This window comes from Larus michahellis, chromosome 7, assembly GCF_964199755.1.
Source record: "Larus michahellis chromosome 7, bLarMic1.1, whole genome shotgun sequence".
Classification (NCBI taxonomy): Eukaryota; Metazoa; Chordata; class Aves; order Charadriiformes; family Laridae; genus Larus; species Larus michahellis.
The window spans coordinates 50150418-50175058 of NC_133902.1; the positions used below are offsets into that span (position 1 = coordinate 50150418).

At 49.1% G+C, this 24641-nt stretch overlaps 1 protein-coding gene and 1 long non-coding RNA gene across 2 annotated transcripts in view; one reads left to right on the top strand and one right to left on the bottom strand.

Moving 5' to 3' along the window:
• On the top strand, positions 1-5186 carry LOC141746031 (uncharacterized). The gene is made up of 4 exons (XR_012588196.1): positions 1-1246; positions 2164-2347; positions 4444-4649; positions 4911-5186. It is a non-coding gene; the product is annotated as an uncharacterized LOC141746031 (long non-coding RNA).
• The window catches only part of STEAP3 (STEAP3 metalloreductase), a 25303-nt gene continuing 5560 nt past the window's right edge, over positions 4899-24641 (bottom strand). The window contains exons 2-5 of the mRNA XM_074593693.1: positions 16656-17139; positions 15665-16192; positions 13932-14096; positions 4899-7463 (exon numbers count right to left, since the gene is read on the bottom strand). Of these exons, the coding sequence (XP_074449794.1) occupies positions 7173-7463; positions 13932-14096; positions 15665-16192; positions 16656-17139 (1468 nt within the window). The 3' untranslated portion in view covers positions 4899-7172. The remainder of the gene's footprint in view (positions 7464-13931; positions 14097-15664; positions 16193-16655; positions 17140-24641) is intronic.

The window sequence follows — 24641 nt, forward strand, 5'->3', positions numbered from 1 at the left end:
GACTTCGTTTTCGTAGTACTACTTGGCACAGATTTGCAAGCGATTAATGAGTCAAGCAATGATGCCCAGTAGACAACTTTGCTGCTTTTCATATTGTCAGGATGTTGACTGTTCCTTACTACTTTCCTGCTGAGAAACAGACACACCTTTGCATGTTTTCCCTGCTGCTTTCCTTTGCTTCTTGCTGACACCTCTGCTGATTTGCAGTGCTTTAATGGTTAGGTTTGCACCTCATCTGATATGCAATAGCAGCATTTCCTGTGGCAGTGAATGTAGATTTTTATTTTTTTTTTATTCATGAAGAAATACGCTTTGAAATAAAGAGAAGACCTTTTCTACACTGTCACTAATAGTGCAAAACAAAGGATCTTTTCTTTCTTTACAGGAGGACTTGCACAGGAGAGCACTGTCCGCTGGTCAGTGGAAACAAAAATGTTTTTATCATAATGCTTTGTATCTTGGAAGGAAATGAGAGCAGTTACATTGGGAATGCAAAAAAAAAATGCAGTGAAAAGCCAAGACCTATTGCCATAAATTGTCTTTGTCTGCAGAGAAAGCCACCAGATGTCAGCACAGCCTGTTCTTTCATTCTCCAGAACGTGTGTAAGCCAAGAAATATGTAATGTTTATGAAAAGTGCTTATCTGTGAATTGGTTTAGCCTGCAAAGTCAGTACTAGGGTTCTGGTGATGAAAGCTGAATCTTTCCTTGCAGAAAGTATTTCTTTTTATATTAAAATCAAAAAGCGGCAAATTGAACTGGTATCGGTGCTTAAATTCCTCTTGTTAGAGAGCATCCTTTGCGAAGCCAGTTCCAGCGTATCTAAATCTTCGCATGCTGTGAGGAGGCATTTGCAGAACATTCATTTGAAGAATTGTCTGGAAAAGATCAGTGTTAATTTGCTGAGGTTTTGTCAAGTAGACTGTAAGTATGCCTATTTTTTTTTTTTTTAAACACAAGGAAAACCACCCAGAACAGACACACATGCAAAGCAGAGCAAAACTCTTCAGCAACACAGCTTAAACACACAACAAATGTATCCTCCATGCTTCTAACCTTAAGCTCCTACTATTTCTTCCATGTAGTGCAAGAGCTGAGGAGAACCTGGCACTGCGTTTTCTGGGCCATGCTTTCTGAGCTGTGATGAGCTGAGATTGGATACGAGTTTTGGAGCCCAAACCCAAGCACTGTGCACAGCTTTATGCTGTCAGTGATTGAAGTGCGCGTAGGCGCTGCCTGGTTAAAAGGTAAATTTGAATTGTTGCACAGGGACAAGGTGTGACGGAGCTTTCTGCTGAGATTCGTGTCACTTTTCTTGCAGCAGCTTGCAAATGCCAGGGAGACTCTCAAAGACTCCCTGGAAGTGTTCAAGGCCAGGCTGGATGGGGCTTTGAGCAGCCTGGTCTAGTGGGAGGTGTCCCTGCCCAGGGCAGGGGGCTGGAACTAGATGAGCTTTAAAGTCCTTTCCAACCCAAACCATTCTGTGATTCTGTAAAGTGGCAGGTAGAGCCTGGGTGACCTAAATTCTTCCTTCCTTCTGTTTTGGGCTGCTTCTTTCATTCCTTTCTTCTAGCCTGGGAGCATTGGTGTCATGCTAGGGGTTTACCACAGCTTGCTGTGTATGAGAACTGCTTATCGATTCCAAACTATCGCTATAACCCTCAAACACCATTCACAATCCGGAGGTGATGGATAGCAGATTGCAGCTGTGCAGCCTTGTGCTGACTGCAGGGGAAGGCTGCTGCATGCACGGGTGCAGCCAGCACGGTGCTGCAGGTTGTTTGGGAGGTGTTGGTCCCGCTTCTCTTCCATCTGCACAGCACCCGGTTCTGCTTTGCTGGAGAGCAGGACCTTGTCTTGAAGCACAGCATGTGTGACAGGCAGCTGAGAGGAGAAGTGGGTGTTTGGGCTGGTGATGCAGTGGGGGAGAGCATGGGGCATAAAGCTTTCATCTTCCTGTAGGTATGGTATTTTTTATCAGATATGGGTGGTACCTTTTATTTGCTAGCATCCTCTCTCTCTGATAGTAATGGATTCTTTCCTTTGTACTGGCCCAAAAGCAGCTAGCCAGAAGAGTGGGAGCTTCAATGGCTAGCGAATACATTCAGTGTGACAGATTACTGTAAGAATTTACCTTTGTATGTCCATTTCTGCTCTCTGGCAGGTGACTTAGTGTCGTGTACCAGGAAATGTCAGCAAGTACTGTAAGAACTGCTGCTGTCTGCTCTCATTACACATCCTGGGAAGGTTTAATTCTGCTTTCTAACATGAAGCCCAGAGAACGTATTCTTCAAGGCCAATTTAGGAAGCTCCTTTTCTTCAGTGAACTGAGATTTTTAAAATGGAAGGTGTGGTATTGCTCTGTTTTTCATGCTACCTTGAGGTCACATCTTTGGCTCTATGCATATATTTGTGTCCATGCAACAAGAGGACATCAGTTGGTTTTAGAGTCAAAGCAGCAATCTAGAAATGAAAGCCTTATACCCTAGCAGTTAGTATCGTGGCCATTTCTTCACACTGCCCCCCTGCCCTATCCCTCCCAAATCCAATAAACCTCGTTTTGCAGAGAGCAGACTTGGAATCTTGCACAGCAACTGTGTTTTCTAGAGCGCTGAATGAGACAGCTGCGTAAGCGCAGACATCTGATTGCAGAGAGCTCTTTAAGCCAGCAGGCTGGCATGCTGCAGCAGCAGCTGAAGCTGGCTAATTGTAGATCAGATACGGGAAGCAGATAACAAGACAAACTAGCCAGCTGAACAGCAGCTGTAGTGGATCCTCCAGTGCTGAGGTTTCTAAATCTAAAGCAGATTATCTTTTCAGGAGGACTGCAGTGGTGCCACTTTAAGTCTTTGAAGGGTTCCCGTAATACTATGGCTTGTAATACGTGATCCTCCTGACTGGCCACACACAACGGTTATTTTTAGTCTTTGATTATCAAAGTCCCGCACACGCTCTGCTAACAAGAACTGTCCCTGATCATAGATGGTATCTTCCTGCTGTATATTGTATGCTCAGCTTTTAAATAAGCATGGTTCTGACTTGCACTAAAAAAAACTCGTGCAGAATTTCTGCAAAACTGATGCTGCTTATTAAGGCACAATAAACGGATAAAAGAAAACTGTTCTAGTGTAAGAAATCTCGTTCCTCAAACCTGAGGCACAGTCCGCAGATCCCGCTAGCTCAGTGCGTGCAGTTTTGAGCTCAAGGATAACACCAGGCTTTTGTTGATGATTGCAGCAGGTCATGCAGCTGCGCTGGCCATGCTGGAGACACTGAAGGAAATATATTGCATAGAGGTGCTGAAGCAAGTGCATTCCCCTAAAGATTTAACTGTAGTTTGATATATCATTTTGTAAGTAAATCCCTGAAGAGCAAGAAACCAATTGCACTGTTAAAAGCCTTGTATTATAAAACAGAAGGAGTGAGAGGACTGTACCTGCAGAGGTTAATCTTCAGCACAGGAATTTAAATGAACTCATTAAAATCAACTTACAAATTAGCTCATTAAAATGCAACGCTGCAGATCCAGAAGTTGGTTGATCTGGCATGCCACTTCTATGAAGAAGTGACTTAGGAAATGGAGAACAAATTGATAGTATTAAAACTCCCTTTTTCTTTCCAGCCCCATAAACCCTCATTTGTAACTCCCTCTTCCTTGAACTCGGTATCAACAGCGCTTTTTGGTTAGCGAATTAAGCTTGTTTGATCCTGTGCTACAACTGCTGTGTAATATCACTAGGCTCTTGTAATGAAATGTCTGTCTGTACACACTCGTGCCCTCCCACATGCGTAGGAACTCCGTAACAGAAGCTCTGTTGCACTGGATCACAGCAATGATCATTTTTATTTATGATCTTGATAATGAGACTCTACCAGCTGCTGGCTGTAGTAGGTTTTATTTCCTAGTGGTTAAATTCCGGATGATCACACTGCCCTCTACTACTGCCATTAAAGTAATGGTATTGTTTAGGGGGAGGAGGGAAAAAAGACCCAAACAAGTTCTGATATAATTATATAGATCTGTTCAGAATATTTTTTATGTAGCTAATGATGCCAGTGATTAAAACTGGCCTTACTCTTACAGCTTTTCAGTTGGTTCTTACATATCCCAGAGGCACATAGTAGGCATTACAGAAAATAAAAATATAAAGAATTTACATTCCAGCTGTATATTCTGCAATAATATATATATGTGTGTGTGTGTACATATATACAGAAAGACAAACTCCAAGTACAAAACCAGTTAATTGGTAAATTTTAAGCTAACGTCACTAAACCCGCTATCCACATCAAAAAATGTGTAGGGAAAGATAATTGAAAAATTCCTCAAACTACTTTTCAGCATTGCAGAATGAGAAGAAATTACTCAAGCTGTTGTGTCGAAGGCTTTAAGGACCAGACGCCTACAGAGGGCACCATTTGAAATGCTGTTCTGCATTTACAGGAATGGGTTTCAGGCTTTAAAAGGGACGGTGACTGGCTGGACAGTATGTTGGCACAGGCGTTACCGGGAGACACTTGATCAGCCTTTATTTAGACGCTGTGGAGCTGCGGTAGCTGTGGGGATTTTGAACTGGCTTGTCTGTCCATCTGGGCTTGTGTCCATCTGAAAAGCACCGTGCTGACTCCCTCACGGAGCCAGCTCCTCAGGTAGGTCCGGGTGCCTAACTCTGCCTCTGCTCATGAAAACCGTCCCTTTGCCGTCAGTGGGAAAGGGTACGTGGGCGTGAAAGTCAGGTAAACAAAGCAAAGGTGCAAACCTTACTTCTGCTGGGCAGAAAGGCGAGTCTTTAACCTTGCAGCGACTCACAATAAAACCACACCTTTCCCCTTAAAGACGAAGTTTGTGTAATGCTCTTACCCTGCCTCCTAATCCTTTTTTTTTTTTTTTTTTTTTTTGCCACGGCGCAGTAAGTCTTGCCTGACCTAAAGATCTGAAAAGAAGTTTAGGTGAGAAAAAGAGGCATTGGAATACACTAGTGTATTCAGAAAATGTGTAAATCGGTGCTTTTATGTTGACTTTGCTTGATGATGAAACGGAGAACACTGAAAGAACAAACTTGCTGAATCCAGTAACTCAAGGATGAGTTAAGCTGGAGTGGGTGGAATTATACTCAGGTGAAACTGTCTCAAATCCATGTGGAAACTTAACCCACACAATGCAAACACAAATAAATAGTGCCAGGTAATCAATGTGCTTGGTGAGTGATTTGATCGGGTGCTGGTTTGGGCTAGGTTGTGGAGATGGATGGGGAAACCTGAATAACCGCAGTTTTCTGAAGGGGACAGTAGGAAAGAATGGTACATTCTTCATGTTGCCAAAAAAAATAATAAAAAAATCAGCTGATGATGAAATCTGGGCATTTCCCTCATGCCGATCTCTTTATATTCAGTTAAAAGAAGTGGCGATTGGAGACTTTACTGTAAGCCTTAGGAAAGAACTGAAATCTCTCAATATCGTCACTGGCAGCTTGAGCAGTATTTGGAGAACATTACTCACTGTAGTTATTTGAGGCTAAACAGGGAATTCTTAAGATCCATCTGTGTAGAAATCATCCAGGTTAGAGAAGCAATGTTGGCTTGTAGAAGGGCTTATGTGTCCCAAAGTTGATCATTCCCCCCACCTTATATTAACTGTGGTCTAGTAACAAGTACTTTCTTGTCCCGCAAACCATACCTCATTTGACGCTGACAGCTGTTATTTTTCAAAGCAATACTGAACACTGAGTGGTGTCTTTTACTTAGCTGTAGGAAAATAAGGCTATTCCAGCCATGTCCTTGTATCTGACCTTGCTGAGTTAGTCGTCTTGTGCCATCCCAATTGCTTGCTTTTAAATGAGCCTTTGTGAATGGCTGTCCGTTCTCTGCCTGGTGATTTGTATGTCCAAAACCTAAAGAATTATTCTGATAAACAGCAAGAGCTTGAAGGGATAGGAAATGACAGGTGGAAAATGAAATTAGGACAGAAATCTTCATTGCCCTGCACCTTGTCCAAAGTGGGTGTGAAGGCAGAAGAACATTTGCTACCTGCTTTGCAATCTAGCAAGTTACTTATTAAGGTGCAAGGCAACGAAAGGCTGTGGCCTAAATGTACAATTGCTGTATCTTCATGCTGTGGTCAAGACTTGCTGATCCCTTTGCAAGACCATTCAAAGATCTTATCATTGCTGGTGAAACCAATGGGTTTAGAGCTGCTGTTTTATCTGGGTAAATGGGCATGTTCAAGTGACAATGATTTCCAAAAGCTTCACCCTATTGTTTGATGTAAGGCCAGCTGGAAGGCCTTGGTTTTCTTCATGTAATTCCGTGAAGCAGCAGGTCTTTCCGATAATTATCTTCGCTCTATTTCCATCAAATACCGCTTGAAACTTTGGCGTAGTCAAAGAGAGAACATGCAGCAGCAGCAGCTGTCAGAGCCAGCAGTGCAGGCCAGATGTGTGATGTTAGGGATGTCTCTCTCTTCAAATGCTTTTATACTGCTGGAAAAAGCACTTTATTTCTGTAGCTTCTAAATGTGCACCAAGCACAGCTTACAGGACCAGCAGCGTTGTCTGTATTTGAGAGAACAGGGATAGTTGGACTTGCTGTCAGGTTTAGATGCTTTTAGTAAAATCTGTAGATGCTACATAACATGGATATTGCTCTTCTTACTTGTTCATAGAGTTCATTGAGGAGACCAAAACCAGAGACAATTCATCTTTCTAAACCTCACTGCCTTGATTGATCCAGACGCTCAAGAGGCAGGATATCTTTGCTGTCATAAAACACAGAAAATCTGTGCTACTTTATATTTAAAAAAAAAAAAAAAAAAAGGCATTGAAATTTATGAGAGCAGCTAGGGAAGCAACCGAGAAGCGCTGGTCTGGGGAGCTGCCAGCCAGCACCTCAAGTGACTGATCTGACTAAGAGAGTCCATCGGTTTCCTGGGTATATTAGTGCTGCTAGCTCGGCTTTCACGGCCATTTTTAAGGCAAGAACTGTCCTAGCAAATCTGCAATATAATTTAACTACTGTCTAAACTAGTTTCATGGTCATCCATTTTCTAAAGTCACCAAATTTTATTATTTACCCACAGTACAATTATACCAAAACATACATATATTTAAGAAAAAGAAACACCTTTATAGAAATGTTGCTAGTGCTCTGAAATCCTCTGTCACAGCCGGGGCTCCCTTAGACATTGCTAGAGGTCTCCCCGCTTGAATATTCCCCCGTTGCGCTGGGCAGAACAAACTTCACATATCTTCCCTTCTCCCAGCCCCTCCTGATTCGCAGAAGTCTTTGCTGGATGCAGGGCAAACTGAAGACGACTTTTGCTAGGATCACAGTACACGGGACGAGCAGCGTGAGGGTGTACGTCGGAGGCAGGTAGAATTTGTACTGGTTCTCGTCGAAGGCCCTCGACCATCCGTACGTGAGTGTGTGCAGAGTGCTGATTACCAAGGCGATAAATCCAAGGGTGGACTAAAAGGAAGAGAAACACACGACAGTTAGCAGAGGACTACATGCCTGGCTATTTTCCTATATATATATTTTTACACTATTTTCTAAGCATATATAGCACAGAGAAAGCAATGAATATTCCCGTGGTTCTTGGCCAGAACAAAACGTGACTGGAAGCCTTTCCTGGGTAGCGTGCCAGACCGCGTTTTTCTTTTTCTAATCGGAGGTTAAGTGTGATATTAGAAACTCAGCAGGAGCTTCCCAGAAGATGCTGCCAACTCAGCAGAGAGGTGGGCTCCCGCCTCCGTGCGAAGCAGCAGCCCCCGGCCCCTGCCGAGCAGGGAACGAGCAGGGAACGGCAGGCAGCTCACAAATGCTCCTCCCGAGCCGCAGCTGCCAGCTGGGCTGCCTGCCGGTCCATGGCTGGCGAGAGGCTGCTGGCCGGCGGGGTGAAGCATCAGCATCGTGGCTCTGGACCAGCAGTTGGCACCGTCAGAAGTCGGTGAAGCTGCAGCTTCGCACAGAGCAAAGACACCTTCAGGTAACTGCCGTCATTTACAAGGAAATGAGATTATGGAGGCAGAAATGCTCTGGCTGGAGGTGAGCATCAGCCCTGATGGGTTTCCATCTCTGTCCTAGAGATCTGTGTTGGTTCATGAGCCAGACCATCAGGCTGCGTGATGGACTAAGTCTTTGAAATGGGGAGTCAAGAGCCCTTGCCCTTTATCAACTTGGGGAGGCAGCAAAGACCCAGTCCCTGTTCTGCAGACAAGAACTTTCCCTGTTTTCATCTGAGATTATGGCTCCCAAGCACCCACAGAGACAACACTTTGCCTGAATATTTCCAGCTCCCTCTGGGTGTTGCTCTCCAGAGGGGTTTTAAACTGGTTGCCTCACTGGTGGTTTCCTGCAAGCATCAGAGGTGGTGGCTCCCGAGCTTGCCAGGTCCCGCAGGGCACTCACTCCCGGAGGCATCTCAAATACAATCCTTTGCTGCCGCGTTTTCAAAGAAAAGCATGGGTGTAGGATATTGCTCTGCTGCCCTCCCTCGAATGCTTGGTCTAAGCCTGCAAAAATAACCAGATTTCAAGATGCCTGGGCAGGGAAAACTTTGCTGGTAGTGTTCCTAACTTGGGGAAGGAAGCCTTTACAAGTCAAAATACCTGGCTTGGTGCAGGTAGTCAGAGATCAGCAAGAAACACGGTCTTCCTCCAGGAAAGACGGCACAGCAGGGCAATAAGGGATCAGGCAAAGCAGGAGGAAGGACTCATCATTTTCTCGTGAAAAAATAATCTAAACTGGGAAACTGCTCAATTCAAAGCATCACTTCCTATTTTTGATTGTGGGGAAACTATTTAAAAACCCAGACAACTTTTAAAAATGTACCGTGTTGTTACCAACAAACTAGACCAAGGATACGCTGTGAGAGCTAATCGTTTAGGCAGCTGAGAGGACTGGGCAGGGGAGTGAAGGAGAGCTCTAAAACGTGCTACCAGATCTAGGGACTTGACTTTTACAGCGCCTATCAGGCAGCCATGTAGGTGTCACTGAGTCCTGCCGAGATTTCACCCGTACGACCCCCTGCCGAGGTAGGGCACTCTTCTCTCTGTCTTACAGCTCAGCATTACTCCAGGTCGTGCCAGGAGTTGGGAGCAGACCTGTGAACTGATCTTCAGTCCTGCGTGCATCCCCACACCCATCCTCTCCTCCATCGGAAGACATCCTTCTTACCATGTCCAATTCTTTAGCCAAAGTGGTAACAAGCAGCAAACCCACAGGGTCGAGATTGGGTTCAAAGTTAAGGAGGAGTTTGCTGCAATGTGCCGTGATTGTAGTTGAACCTAACAGCAGGACCCGACCCGTAGCTCATCCGTTCTTTATCAACTCTGAGCTTCTCTCCAACAGGCAAGAGAATCTCTGGGTGGGAAAAGGTTGGAAGTACCAGTCTGGCAGGGCAGAGATGTAAAGCAGGGCAAGGGGAAAGGGGACAGAGTGAAGTCCAAGGGTAGCAGGCGCTTTCTGCCCTGGGCGGAGGGTGCGTTAGGAGTCAGCCCGAGTGGGGCTCTATGCACAGCAGAGATGTCAGAGCTGGAGATAATTAGTTTGTACCTCTACAGTTTCTCTTTCAACCGCTGCTGCTACCGGGGAAGAGCAGGAATGGAAATTAGCAGGACAAAAGGTGACAAACCATCACAGGTGCTCAGTGACCCACCTTTGTGTGTGGATGGTGGGTCACATGAAACAAAAAAGCTAATTGGCAAAAAATGCGTGGATAAGCTGCCGGCGGCTGAAAGCAGTGCTGGCAGCTCCTCAGACGGCAGCAATGGGCTGACCCGCTCCTAACACAAATGCGGGGCTGCCTGGTGACAGCCCGGGCGCTGGGGTCCCAGTGCCACCGGCTGGCTGAAGGACAGCAGGCTGCGCCCACCAGACAAGCTGTCAGATGGGTAGAGGTTGATCTGTAAGTGCACGAAAGACAAAGGTTTTGCTGATGGCAGCTTAGCTCAGTACGTACAGCTCGATTATATACTCGGTATAGACCGATGCAGAGCCTGCTGAGCACCCCGTGGGGGCTGACCTGCCAACGTGCTTAGCCCTGATACCGCGCTGAGTTTTGAAGCTCTGTTCTCATTCATCCTCTCAATGCTGTTTCTGGCTATGAAGCTTTTTGGAGTTGTTTTGTTTTAAGCAGTGGCAGGTTTGGTTTTTTCCCCACTGTCGCAGCATGGGGAATATGGGGCCACCACCCATGTAAGGTGTTAAAGATGGCTGCACGAAGACGGTATCTTCCTAACGCAGGCTTTGCATCTATTTTCCATTCTGTATTAACTCCTGTATCTCCCCCATCGCCTTGGTGCCTGCGAGGCTCCCTGTAATGCACCAGTGACGGGGACGCAGTCACATGTGGCTCATTTAGAAATGTCTGGGCAGCGTCCAAAGCCAACAGCCCCTTCCTGACCCAAATATGTTTCTGACTTCTGCTGCCGTCAGTCCCGTGAAGTCATTAGCTCCATGGAAGCATCTCTGGCTCACACTTTGTCGACAGGAAGGTGAGAAAAGGTCTGATGACAGATTCTTTATATCTTGCGATACACGAGCTAAGAAAGAAACCAGGTCAATTCAACCTTCAAATTCCAGGAGGACTTCCCAGGGTGGGAAGGTAACGGCAATCATACACATTTTTACTTCTCAGCCAGTTAGAGTTGATTTGTAAATCACTGGGGAACATTAAAAATGTCTCCTGTAAGTTGAATTACATACGAATCATTCCTGTTATCCAGTGTCTAGCTCCTGTACATTTTCTGTTCATCAGAACTGGACATACAGGGGAATGGTGTATCCAGTTTAACTGCCTTTAATTGAAATTTGTGTATGTGCAGGAAGTACTATAAAAATTAACTGTTTGTGTTTTTTTTTTTTTTTCTAAAACCCTAAAAAACGATCCTTAGCAAGAATCCAAATGGGATTTTCTGCCCATGGGGCAACAGATGTGTATTTTAAGAGGGTGGCGGTATCCCATGACACTAATACAGGTGCACATGCTGCTGTTGGAAAACGTCAGACTTGGGAAGCTCCGGGTAAGGAGGGGACTAAAGTGGCTCCTGGATTTGTAAGAAGCCCCAGCCCCGTCTTAAATGTGGCTTTTGGTAGAGCACCTCTCAAACACACCACCCAGTTCAACTGGGATGGCAGCAATGGATTTCTGGGAGACGGCTGGCTGGGGCAGCTGCACTCCCCATTTTCCCTCTCTTTTACTTTTCCCAGGCATGGGAAGCCACGGTGTCTCTGATGCACTGTAAAAGGGGGAAGTGCTAGAGAGCCCAAATATTTGAGAAAGCAGCCTCACGCTTCACCCCTTGTAGTTGCATTGAGCCACTGTGCATTAATTCAGGGGGCATCACATTGCGCTACCTGAATGTTAACCTCTGGAGCCTGGGAGCAGTAGCTGTATCCGCTTTTAATTTCCTCAAAAAAGGCATCACCAACTTATCGAAGAGTAAATAATTTTTTAAGAGTCCTTGTTAAAAAAAAAAAAAATAAACAGAAGTTAACATGCCAAAAGCTCTGTAACCTGCTCTTTTTACATGATATTTCCACAGTAGGGCACAATACCAGCTGTGCTTCTCCTGCACGTGATCCACTGGGAGCTCGTGTCACGGTGTCATGCCTTATCCCAGGCGGACAGAAATAGGTGCATCTTTCCACGAACTAAGCCAGCCAGTTCTCATGTGGGGCAGCCAAGAGCTATTTTGGAGTCAACCATCACGTTATTTGTCTGGTCCCAGCCCTGACATACCCTTAGAAAGACATGGGAAGGGGTCCCACAGGGCAGATGCGACAGTCGTGTTCCATAAACTGGTAGGTGGCAGCACTACCTGCCGTGACAACGTATATATTACATGACACACCGCCAGCACCCTCCAGGAGAGCTGCTGGGCTGCCTGGGGAGCCAAAGGGAAGTGCAGGGGGTTTCAAAGCCTCTTTCCAGGCTGCGAAGGAATATTTCCCATCATTTGGGATTCCTGCTATGCGATGCCTAAGCCAAGATCGATTTGTCCCATGTCCCAGCGGCTGCAGCCCTCCCCTGAGACACGGTGGCGAGAATTAATATGCTGCTGCTGCTGTCTGATCCGAAAGAGAGATTTAAAGCCAGGTCTCCCTTCTCCCCGAGGGAGGATCTCTTGGGGTCAAGCTCTCCTGGTGAGGCTCTTCTGCTCCGTGTAAATAATTACTCGCTAGCCCACAGCAAGAGTGGGGAAAAAAAGACGAACTGACTTGCTCGCTTGGTGATCGGGGCACTTGTGGGGGGGAGCAGGCTTCCAGCTCCTGCTCTAATGAATATTGAATTATTTATATGCCGTGGAAGAGCTTCAAACAGCAAAGACCGGGTGATAGATATTCACCTCTGCACCCCCCAACCCTGCCCTCCCCTTTTGAGGGGTTAGAAGTGATGTGCAGGGGAGGCTCCGCGGGGGAATGCGGGGGGGACGGGGTCCCGCGGGGGGTCCCGCGTGTCGGGGCATCACTGCGGCAAGACCTGAAGCCTGGCGCACGCTATGCAGCAGCCATGCGGGCAACACGGGTAACACAAGGGGCTTCAGGGCTACGGTGTACGACAGTGACATGGTGAGTGGAATTTGGGGAATTTACCCTCAAACTGAGTGCTGATGTGCAGGGAATACTTGAAGGTTCATTCCTGGCTGTCCCTGTTTGTTAGCCCAAAGCCTGAAAGTGCTGCAGCCCCTGAGTTTGGGGTTTGTGAATGTCCCACGTCGGGGACTCGGATCACTAAGGGAATTTGGCCCTTGAGAGACTGGACATCGCCACACGTGGGAAGAAGGCTCCCAAACTGCTGAATGACTTTGGAGAAAGAAAAATGATACTTCTAATTCACTTTTTAGAATCAGACACGGACTTTTCCTTGAAATCCCACCCAGCTCCCTGTGCTTCTTGAGCTGTAGCATTTTTATAGACCAGTCTAGGGCTTTTCGAACCCATCTATTCAATATTTGGGCGCGTGCAAGCTCTCCCAAACCTGACCTTCCCCTGCACTGTTGTCCCAGGTGCTTTCCTAACAACTTCAGAAGTTCACCCTCCCCGAAATGCAAGGGCAGATCTACGTCCCCCGGCCAGCTCTCTCTGTGGCGGGTTATCTGCCTGCCCTCCCCAGCCCGGTGCAGCTCCCATCAGCAGCTCCCACACCTCCTGCATGACCTACGTGCAGCCGGCACCCAGGGGAATATTGCCCATGGAAGGTCACAACCCTGCCCTCTCCAAATGACCCCAGGGCGTTCTGTCTTTCTACTTTGTGTGACTTCGGGAGGTTTTGAGCTGTGAAGGGCAGCGCTGCTGCCAGGCACAGAGCGAGGGGGAGAGGAGGACTCTGCAGGGGGGTGTCACGCAGGCAAAGCCCAGGCTGGTTTTTTCTCAGGATCTCTTAAATAATGCTGCTAAATGCAGGGTGAGAAAGAACTGCAGCCGAGATGTTAAAGGCTCCCTCCTGCAAAGCGTGCCACTAATCCTCACGCGGATGTCCGTGACACTGCCCCATCCCTGGAGGTGTTCAAGGCCAGGCTGGATGGGGCTTGGAGCAGCCTGGTCTAGTGGGAGGTGTCCCTGCCCAGGGCAGGGGGTTGGAACTGGGTGATCTTTAAGGTCCCTTCCAACCCAAACCATTCTGTGATTCTATGAGATATTACATTTCCTTCCCCTCGAGACAGCAGCACCCTCAGCAGACCCCCAGGACACACCACATCCCGCTGCCCTGCCATTGCCACCTGCTGTCACCTCCTGGGTGGGAGGTCTGTGGCTCCAGGGAGGATGGGGAGGGGTGGAGTGGCAGGGTTTGCCCCCGACACAGCTTGCAGTGGCCGTGTCGGAGCTGGGATCTGCTGGGACAGCAGGTCAACCTCTGCCCTCCGTGGTCTGCGTGAGAGCCTGACCCTGACTGCAAAATCACTCTCTGGCATCGGCAAATGTCAACTTTACCTGAATGAAACTGAATTCCCTCCAGTTGAGAGAGTTTGCGATGGATGGAAGTGAAGTGATGGCAAGTAACGACAGCAAGCCCAGGGCAATTATTCCAACAGAGATATAAATCTCCATCCTCCAGACTTCCTCCTCTACCCAGATATTCATCTTCTTCTCCACAGCCTGGCATGACAATGAAGGTTTGTTAAAACGGAGCGTTTAGGAATAGAGGAACTGAATTTTATCTGCATTTGTTTTGGTTTTGAAAGCAGGTTTCCTGGATGAACTCTGGGTCCTAGTCACACCTCCAGCGCTATTTGCCTATTTTGGGAGGTGTGGAAATGCGCTCTTATCCCACCACCATTTGGCCAAGGCTAGACCCGATTTGAAGCCTGCTGGGAAGAACTGCTGAATGCTCTCAGCTCCCACAGCCCGTAACCACAGCAGCAAGCCCCAAAGTCGCATTTGGAAAGATAATTAGAACGAGAAGTCAGTTTAAAGCCATGAAAACAAATACAGATGCTTGAATATGCAGTAGTCTCCTAATAACCTTCGTTTTAAGTGCATTTAAGGGGGGAAATTGTTCATACTAATGGAAGGGAAGATGGGTTTTATGCTGCGTGGCAAAGAGCAACATTTAGAACTGTCCTCTTTAGCCCATTAAATGGGTTTAATTTACTAAACAAAGATGTTGCTAGAAAACAGGAGGTAGGGGGGAAATGAACACAGGATGCTTGCTCGAGATTAATGTGCGACTGTGGCAATTGAGAAGGATCTGCTCAAGGCTGGAGCTGAGAGGCTGGGGATGTTGTTTGGTGGATGCTTCGAACAGGCCCTGTTGTTGAAACCCAGCCGTCCCGCTCCCCACTGCCCCCACGGCCCCTTCCCTCCTCTCTGGTGGGATGAGAGTTTGGAAACACTCGGGCAAATATCCCAGCGCAGAAAGCAGAGTGGTTACGGGGCAATTCCCAGATCAGGTTCCCCATGAAGCTTGTGCCATCGCAGGAGGGAGCGGGAGGGAGAAGCCAGGGGCAGGAGACGGGCAGAATCACATTTTCCCATGGCACTGCCAAGCTACGGAGCTGGCTGAATTGCCTGAAGGTAGCAATCTCACACTGGATAAACACTGCCGAGAGTCTCAATAAGGCAATAAAGTCCTTTTCCGTTTCCTCATTCTCTCAGACTATGACCAGTTCTTCACCACCATTTTGCTAAACTCCTGGAGGTGCACTGTAAGGAGGACACACCTTCCACAAAACGCAACCCCCAGGTTACGACTCGGTCACTCCAGCAGGCACCTACTGTGAACGCCAGCGCGAGCAAGCAGGGATCTCCCAAAATCTAGGGAGAAAAGTTGAGGGGAACTCTGCTCCCTCCACACTGGATTTCTCCCCTCCTGGCACTTTTTCCTGCCTCTGCCCTAGTCTCGGACATGCCAGGTGCTGGGCAAGGCTGGTTTCAGAGGCTCGTCTGTGCTTTTGGGGAGCAATGGCACAAGGAATTTTGATCCTAGCCCTGTCTGTAAATTCATGGGCAACCCCCTGCTAAGGTGGCTGGTCCTCAGTGTGGATGGGTGCGTGCCTGGTACCTGCTGTGCTTCCTGGAAGAAGCGCTCGTACAGATAACAGCTTATTCCCACTGTCCCATGCATGCTTTGGAAAGCGAATGCCAAGATATTAAGCCTGCTACCCAACGTCTGGATGCGTGCAGAAGATGACTACAGCTGCTGACCTGACGAGTACCCACGTTACCTGCTTGACGGCCGTCTCGATGAGCTGGTAGCGGTGGGAGCGGCGCATGGGCAGGCAGAGGCTGTAGACGGCATGCAAAGCCGCGCAGAAGAAGCTGAGGAGACCAATCTGCTTTCGGTGCTGGAGCCACTGGTCGAGCCAGTCTGGAAAGCGCCTGTATTTGGTGCCGTAGTAGAGCTGCGAGCAGGCTGCCAGCACCCCGGGGAGGTAGACGAGGGACAGCATGACGTAGGCCACGCAAGGCAGCGTTGTGTTGACCACCTCGACAGGGATCTTGTAGAACCTGTTCTTCTGCTCCCTGATGTAAGGGTGGATGACCTGCCGGACCAGGTTGTAAGTGAAGAAGCACAGAAAGAGCCCCAGAGCCAAAAAGATGGGGATTTTCCAGGCTGGCAAGAGGCGCAGGGGAATGTTCTCGATCTCACAGGCCGACGACATGCAGCCCATGTCCACAGGGGTGAATCCCATGACTTGAGCGATCTCTGCTACAGTGCGCTTGGCTTCTTGGTTATTTGAGCAAATCAGAACCTGCAACGAACAGAAAGATACACGTAGGGCAAAGAGAGATCAGGCTGCTGGGAACGAGCACGTCGGGAGGGATGCTGTGCTAAAGGGAACCTACGTTACACCACTGAGCATGACGCTTCCTGGCAGGCTTTCTGTTGGGGATTTACTGTTCCTGCCAAAGACCTCTCTCCTGGACAGGATCCTTTTCATGTGTGCACCACCAGTTTGTTTTACTGGCTGTGTTCAGATAAACAGACAATTAAATGGTACTTTTAACTTAGGCAGAGGCTCCAAAGACTACAAAGCGTGAAGTAAGTGAGGGCGCTTCGTTTCTGAGCTAAGAAACGCAGAGGCTCTGGGGTGGTCTCTGGATGCCATGGCCAGCACTCAGACCCCATCTCCTGGAGCATAAGGCCGTTTGCTGATGCTGCCAGAACTCAGCTGCTGAAATAGTTGGGATTTGGCCCTTGTCAGAAGACAGTACCTGCTTATTTCCATCCCTGGCACCTGACTGCAGCGTCCATGCAGAAACCACGTTAAACCCCTTGACCACGGTGCAGGCTGGGAACAGGGAAGCCAAGTACTCGGCATTGGATTCCTTGTGGTGGTTGATCTCGGTGTTGTTACTAACGTCCACCAGGATCTTGCCTGCCAGCACGTCAGCCAGGTCACAGAGGGTGGAGTAATGTTCCCTGAAAACCGCCACGAAAATGACATCCGTCTTCTTCACTGCCTCAGCCTGGAAGGTGACTTCTGCTGCAGAAGGGAAGAGGCCGGCTTTGCGCTTCGGGTTGCGGCTGCCGACCACCACCTTGAAGCCGGAGCACACCAGCCGGATGGCCAACGACCGCGCGAAGTCCCCACTCCCCAGCACCCCGATGGTGCGGCCGGCCGCAGGCGTGATGCTGGGGTCACCTTCCATGCTCTGATGGCCCAGGAGGGGTTTGGCCATGTCTCCTCCGGACATCCTGGCAGGAAAAAGAAAGGGAAATGCTAGTTCGTTGTGAAGCTCTTGTGAAGACCCAGACCACACCTGTGGTCATGGGGAAAAATGCCACTTACTTAGCCTGCTTGAACAGAAGTGCATGTGGTTTTGGTCCCAGTAGCCCAAAAACCACTTGCCAAACCCACCTGCCAAACCCACCAGCAAGCGCGCAGTAATGTACAAGCACCATTGGAGGGGGACAAAACACCATGCTGGGCTGGAAGGCAAAGGGTTTTAGGAAGGTTTCCCCAGTTTGTGTGAGCCAACACCTGCTGGATGCACTCATCCACCCTTTGCTGTTCTTCATGCTGATGTCTCACGCTGCGAAGCCAGGGCAATGCTAACAGTGACCAGCACCAGCAACTCTCAGACCCCTGTGGAGGCACCAGGCATCTTCTGAAAAGCCCAGCGCTGGGGGTCCATGGGGATCCCTCAGCCTACATTTGGGAAAGCCTCAGCTATTTGGGAAATTCTGCTTCCGATTTGCAGGAGCAGAATGAAGGCAGGGAGTTTAAGTTGAAATGAAAGTGTCCTAAAAGTGGTAAAGGAAGAGAGTTGCAGCCTTTGCCTGTTCCAATATTTGGGTCTGGCAAGCGCCGTTTGCTTCAGCTCTTCAATGAGTAATGAGAACTTACTCCTGACATTTAAAAAAATATATTAAAACATGATGGGATTTGCTCATGAAAGATCTTGATGAGCTTTACAAACGTTAATGAATTTTGCCCTGTAACACTCTGCTCTCTGTAACAGATTAGATATTGAGGCCACGGAGAGGTTTTAAGCCAATCAATAAATTCACGGGCAGCACACCAGCCGGCCCTGGAGGACAGAAGGAACTCAGGCAGGGAACTTCCAGGCTGCTCGCGGGTGGCTCAAATCTGCCTCCTGGCTTAAGGAATGGCAAATTTGCCCTTCAGGAATGACCGATTCCTTAAGGGCAGATTTTTAAAGGGCTCAGGAGGTGTCCCAGGGAACTTACACACCAGGACATCTGGCTTTTGTATTGGGCACACCGGTAGAGATCATAATAAAGAGCATAATTAACAAACTCATGATATATTGGGGATTGAGACAACTTGGTTTTGGCGGGGTACAGTCTTGCCTAACAGTTAGTCTTTCAAACTGAAGGTGACCACTGCAATGGGGTGACCTGGTCCCTTGTGCAGGCTGTCTTTTTCGTAGGCTTTTGGAAATGTCCTTCACCCAAGGCTTTTCTGGGATTGGCGCAGTAGTGGTGCCAAGGGGAAGGGCACTTCTGCATGAATAGTTACCAATGGGAAACAAAGGGTAAGAAGAAATAAGTAATTTTCACAATGGGAATAGGTTACCAAGGGATTTCCCTGAGGATCTGTGTTGTTCAACGTGCTCCTAAGTGATCTGGGAAAGGGAATGAATATTGATAAGATGGAGCTTGTGCATGATGCAGGACAGTCAGTCTTCATTGTGAAGAACCTGCAGAAGGACCTCCTCACTCAAAGTGCCGGAGCACCAAAATTCACTACTGACACATGCCAAGTGCTGCTTATGGGCAAAACCCCCCCAGCTATACGTATACATTAATGAGCTGTAAATTTGTTGAAACCACTCAGAAGAAAGGATCTGAAGGTCACAGAATTCTGAAAATACTCTGAAAATCCCTGGCAGGCACACATCAAACAGAGCCTGCGTTACTGAGTGAGTCTCTCGCCCAGCAACCACGATCTCTCAGTCCTGCTCCTCCTGGAAAGCCCACAAAACACCTCCGCCAGGTGGACCTTGAACTACAACTCACTGTTCTGGGTACAAAAAACCATGGCTGCAGTGACAATGCTGCTTCTACGGCAGAGGCCCGTCTGCTCCCCTTGCCTCTCACCGCGCAACCCCCTGTCCCAGGGCCCAAAGATGTGTGTCGATGGGAGAAGTGCTCTCAGGAGAGAACAAGCGCCAAAGCAAGGCGGGATGGCTTCTCCCCTTTAATAACACCTTTCTTCTGGTCTCCACATATCACCTAGACTTTCTTTCATGCTCTAGGTGAGTAAGAGAGTCCTGTTAAGCCCAGAATTACTCAGACTTCACTCTGAAGGTTTCTGCCTGTGTTCCAGACCTGCAGAAGGGTTTGTGTGCCGCAAGGCTGATTTGGTGATGCTGGGTTCACCCCAGCTGCTGCCTGGGCACACACCCCTGCCTTAGGTATATTCCACGTGTAGCGCAGTCACTGGGATGTTTCATCCTGGAATTAGTGGGAAAGCATAAAACACAACACAGAAAACACTCCTATACCAGTCTATAAATCCATACACTGAGCTGCACAGCGCACTCCTGCTCGCTCCACTGCAGGAAAAGAGGGAATAAAACTAGAAGAGGGCCATAGGGAAAGAGTGAGAGAGATGATGGCAAGGGCTGTCAGCTTGGGAAAGAAACACATGGGTGAGGAGGGAGAAGGGAACGCCTGGGATTTCTCGAGGTGAAGAGCAACCTCACAGGCAGAGCCCGGGCCAACTGGACCGCTGGGGACCAGTCCTCTTCATCCACAACCAGCTGTACTGCAAAACTCCCAAGATAAATTAAAGTAGCTCTATGTTGGTTTGTTTTTTTTTTTTTCTGGCCCTTTCCTATCTCAAGACACTTTATCAAAAGCTCACTGCTTTACTTTTTAGAAACCTTCTCGCTCCACCTAAATATATTCGTGGCCAGAACTATTTGTTCTAGGGCCAACGCTATTGTTCGGCCTAACGAGCTTTCTTTCCTACACCATCCCTCCCCTTTTGCACCACCTGTACGCACAAAACGTTATCCCGAAATAAGAGAGATGCATCTCTGGCTCTCAGCCAAGGGGAGAGAAATCAACACCCAGGCTAACAAAGCGGTTGTTACCCGCAGACTCATTTTATAATCAATCTAAAGCACCTCAAAAGCTTTCTCCGTGCTCCCACGGGAACGCAAATTTTGCTGCGAGCAAATTTTCTTGTTGTGTGTTTTCTCCGTCCTGTAACTGCCACTGAACACGCCGAGAGATGTTGGCAATGTTTGGAGATAAACAGCTTTGCTGTCTCCCGTTATTTTGGTTAAAAAGGCTGACAGGATTAAATGGCCTTTGAAGTCAGCAGGATAGCTAAAAAGTAAGAAGCCTCAAAACGTTTTCTGTGGATTTTGGTGTGATTATTTCAGTTGTACCTTGACTGTCGGGGCTTTGGAGCGGGACCTGTCCCTGCTGCACGTCCCCTTGGTGGGACGGAGCTCGGTCCCTGCCGCCAGCTGCTCTCTGCCACCGTGGGTCACGTTGCCATCACTGCCGCACATCGAAATCCTCCCAAGGAAGGAGGAGAAAATCCTTCTTTCACCATAAATGCATTTCACCAAGACAAATGCCACAGTCTCTGCCTAACAGATGCCTGGAAATGGAGTGTCTCACTAGGCAACAGTTTTTTCCACTCCTGTCTCTCTGTGGAGCACGCACACCTCCCCCCCCCAGCTCCCGACTTACCATGTTCACGCTGCTGCTTCTGCACCTGTGAACGATGTGTTACCTGCTTAAAACTCTCCCTCCCAAAGCTAATTCCTCATGGCAAGGTCAGCCCCCCCCCCAAAGTCAGCGCACAGGGCCGTGGCCAGGATGCTGCGGAGTCACCCGGAGGCAGAGGAGGGCACGAGCGGATACCGCGGTGCTCGGACACGTCTTTGGCATGCTGCAGCCTTAGATAAACCTCATTTATTGATCTTCCCTATCAAGGAAACTCTCCCTCTGCTGAGTTACGGCTTGCGCAGTTCAAGGAGATCGGTTTCTCTCTGAGGGAGCTACAAGATGATGTAAAGCACAGCCCAGTGGAAGTAAACTAGCTCCAATCCTAACTGGGATGCAGTTCCCTAATTAAAGCATCTCACACAATGTAAAGCTGCCCTTCGGCTAGACTATTAATGACAGCCTTATATCACTGCGTGGGGATGCTATGTCCAGCTCTAGCAGGCTTGTTCCAGCGTGCAGGTCACCAACTGCAGGGCAATTGCTGTTGTCATTTGCAGGACAACAGCGGTGATGGGCAACCAGCGAGAGAGACGGGGAGCTCCGCTCTGCCAGGCACCCCACCAAAACTGGCCAGAAGGCCACTCCTGCCCCAAAGAATGGGAGCAGACAGACAAAAGCTGGGTGAAACGAAGCAGTCAAATCTCTGTTGCCCAGGCAGAGGGAGGGAGGGGCTCTCGCAGAAGAAAACCACGGATAATACGATGCATTTTGCACCTGAGGCTTGGCAGAGCCTGTTAGCTTAGGCTCAGTGCCAGGCAAACAAGGTTTTTCTGCCTCTCTGCCCACGCCGAGCGGCCTCGCTCAGGTTTTGCAGCAGGACAGCCGTTCTGGATGGAGCCGGGCTGCGGGAGCCCCTTCAGGTGTCTCTGGGCCCACAGCAGAGTCAATCTGCCGAGCAGATCATCCCCCACCGCTAACAGGGAGCCGGCTCAGGCGTTATCCGCTTTGAACAGACGTGGGGGACCAAGATACTAGCGATAACGGGACTCTGGCAAGTTTGCCTGGGAAGACCCTGATATCCCTGACCATGTCTTTAACAACAAGACCATCTTTTCAGGCCCCTTTCCCTTCCTCTGGTAGAGGAGGATAGCCTAGCTGGTTCCCGTAACTCGCAGTCTGTCCATCTTTGAGTTGCAAACTCTAGAGAAGGATGGACCTGTGGTGTCAGGGCATGAGCTCCACTTCAGTTCTGGCCAAAAAAATCAAGACCCATTTCACTGCCTTCGTCTTCAGATTTATCAGATAAAAGATAACTTAATTTTACAGTAACTCTAATAAAAAAAGCAATGTCTTAAACGTATCATTGAGTCAAACTGTGCCGAAGGACAGGACAGCAATCTCCTAAGGAGCTCCAAGCAGTAGTCCTGTCCAAAACTGGTTCCTGTTTGCACAAAAACTCACCTCTGAGCTCAGCCTCAGCAGTATCTTGGCTAAAACAACCGCTTTTGTGTCTACCCCCAAGGTCAGGTTTTGTTTAGACTGACCACAACTGAGTCTTGAGTAGCTGTGGATTCAACCCGGTGCAGGTCATGTGCTTCAGCATCTGTGCTGGAGATGATTTGAGATAAAGCACATGATTATTATCTACATCCCCTAATGAGCACGTGGGTTGAAAGACCAGCAAGCCACAGGAGGAATCAACTGATGGAGCAGAGCCTTTGGTCAAGTCATTGCAGAGGAATGTCCCGCTTTCGGCACCAGGATGGTCCCTTTGGGCTCTGCCGGCTGCGGCCAGCACCCGGCGCCATGGAGCATGGTCCCACAAACACACACACTGGAGGGACAGGGGCAATCTCTGCCCCCAGGGGCTTTCAATCTGCAGGAGGGACCTTTGAACCACAAAGCTGAAGCCCTACAGCTTCTGTTTGCAGAGCTCTCTGCTCAGTGCCTGGCATCTCCTGCTGCGTTAACCCTTGAGAAGCCCCACCTGGAGAGGAGCATTCAGCGCCTGAAGTCTCCATTCAGGTCTTGCTGCGAGCAGAAATACTCGCTTTTTGGCTACAGCCGTTTTGTTTCCAGGGAAAATAAAACATTTAAGGCTCTTTCCCGCACCCGGAGTGTCCCTTTGAGGAGCACAGCGAGTACCATGTACCTGTTGGGACTGGAACAGATTTAAGTAAGAAAAGGGCTTATCCAAAGCTGCTTTGACCCCAGCTCCGATGCACTTTTCAGGAGACCTTTCAGTCCTGACCAGGCTGACTGGAAATAACCCCTCTGCTCTGCAGGGGAGGGAGGGAAGGAGGGGGGGAACCAGGCTCGTTGCCTCTTTCCCTCTTTCTCCTTCCAAAGCAGAGTTAACTCCCCAGTGGCGCAAACCAGGAACTGGCAAAGGGAATAAATCACCCGTTGGTATTACTTCAGCCAGAAAAGCCATGTTGCAAACCTACCTGGGACGCCAGCCAGGCCACGAGAATGAGGAAATGCCAGGAACGGGGCAGATGGGGCAGGGAGCCCTGATGGGGAATGGCGGGGGTGGGGGGGGCTGTTCACCCCACGCCCTTACCCCCAGGGTGGGGAGTGGGACAGGGACCTGCCGTGGGGTAGATGGTCCTGCCCTGAGCAGGCATCGCGGGGTGCTGAGGCTGTCCCCTGCGATGTGGTGGGGACAGACCTGCCGTGGAACCCGTGAGGTTGCGGTGACCCCAGGCCTGCTGTGGGTCCCGTGGGGCTGCTGTGACCCCAGACCTGCTGTGGGGTCCTGGGGTTGCTATGACCCCAGACCTGCCGTGGGTCCCGTGGGGCTGCTGTGACCCCAGACCTGCTGTGGGACCCGTGGGGCTGCTGGGACCCCAGACCTGCCACGGACTCCCGGGGCTGCTGCATGTCCCCCTGCCACCACTCCCCACCCCCCTGCACTTTGCATTCACAGATCCTCATCCCTCCCCCTGCCCCAGGGCAGGTGTTTATCTGATTATCTCATTTATCAGGTGTTTATCTGTTAAAACCACTTCCATAAGCTCCTGCAGAGCCCAGCTTTCTCCCCTCTATCTCTCGATCCCATTAACCGAATGACACGGCAAACGGCTTGCCCCCTCCTTCTCAGCAGACACATTCTGCATTTGGAGAACGGGTTTCATGTCTCCCTTCAGTTTTTCCTGCACGACTGAAACCCAGCTCTTTCCTCAGAGCTGTTATTTGCCCAGTGTCCGACAACTCAGCCTCTCTTCCTCGCTCTCATTTTTCTTGGAGGATGCCCAGAACTGCATTTTCCAATTGAGCCCCTAAAATGCACCGGCGGGAGCGGAGACGCCACTTCCCCAACGTGGCGTTCCACTTCTCTTTCTCCATCCCAGCACCCTGTTTACTTTTGCACAACTGCGTGATGCTGTTGACTCATGGGCCACGGTGCCCATCACCCTGTCCTCTGGCTCTCCACAGCCGCCGCCTGGCCGGTCACTCACCCACTGCCCACACGGTCACTCGGTCCCACCACACAGGACATAACATGTGCCCTGTTCTTTTAAAGCAGCTCTCCAATTTGTCACAATCTTTAATTCTCAGCCTCTCCTCCTCCGAAACATCTCCAGTCCCTCCCGGCTCAGTGTCACCTACAAATTCAGTACGTGCCCCCCGACTCCATCACTGCTAATGAAAACAGGGGCTGACAGGCACTGACCCGCCCTGCTCCGTACACCCTCTGGTTTAAACATTGATAAATACTGAGGATGTTGTTTTTTGGAAGCCAGGGGTGAAGCCAAAGGCATGTCCCTGACCACGGGATGTTCTTCACCGTGACCAAATTTCAAAAACATCTTTCAAAACCAGGGAAAGAGGGGGAGAAAGGGCTACCAGAATTTCCCACCGGGGCAAAACAAGTCTCTTTTTTCCCACACAACCTCAGACATTTTGGCTACAGTTTCCCTACAAACAGACATCAGCCTGTGGTCACTTTGCAGGGGCAATTTCCCTTCCCATGGTCAAACGGGCAACATTAATGCTGAGCCGAAAAATCACCCGCCTACGATATGGACCCGGAAAACAAT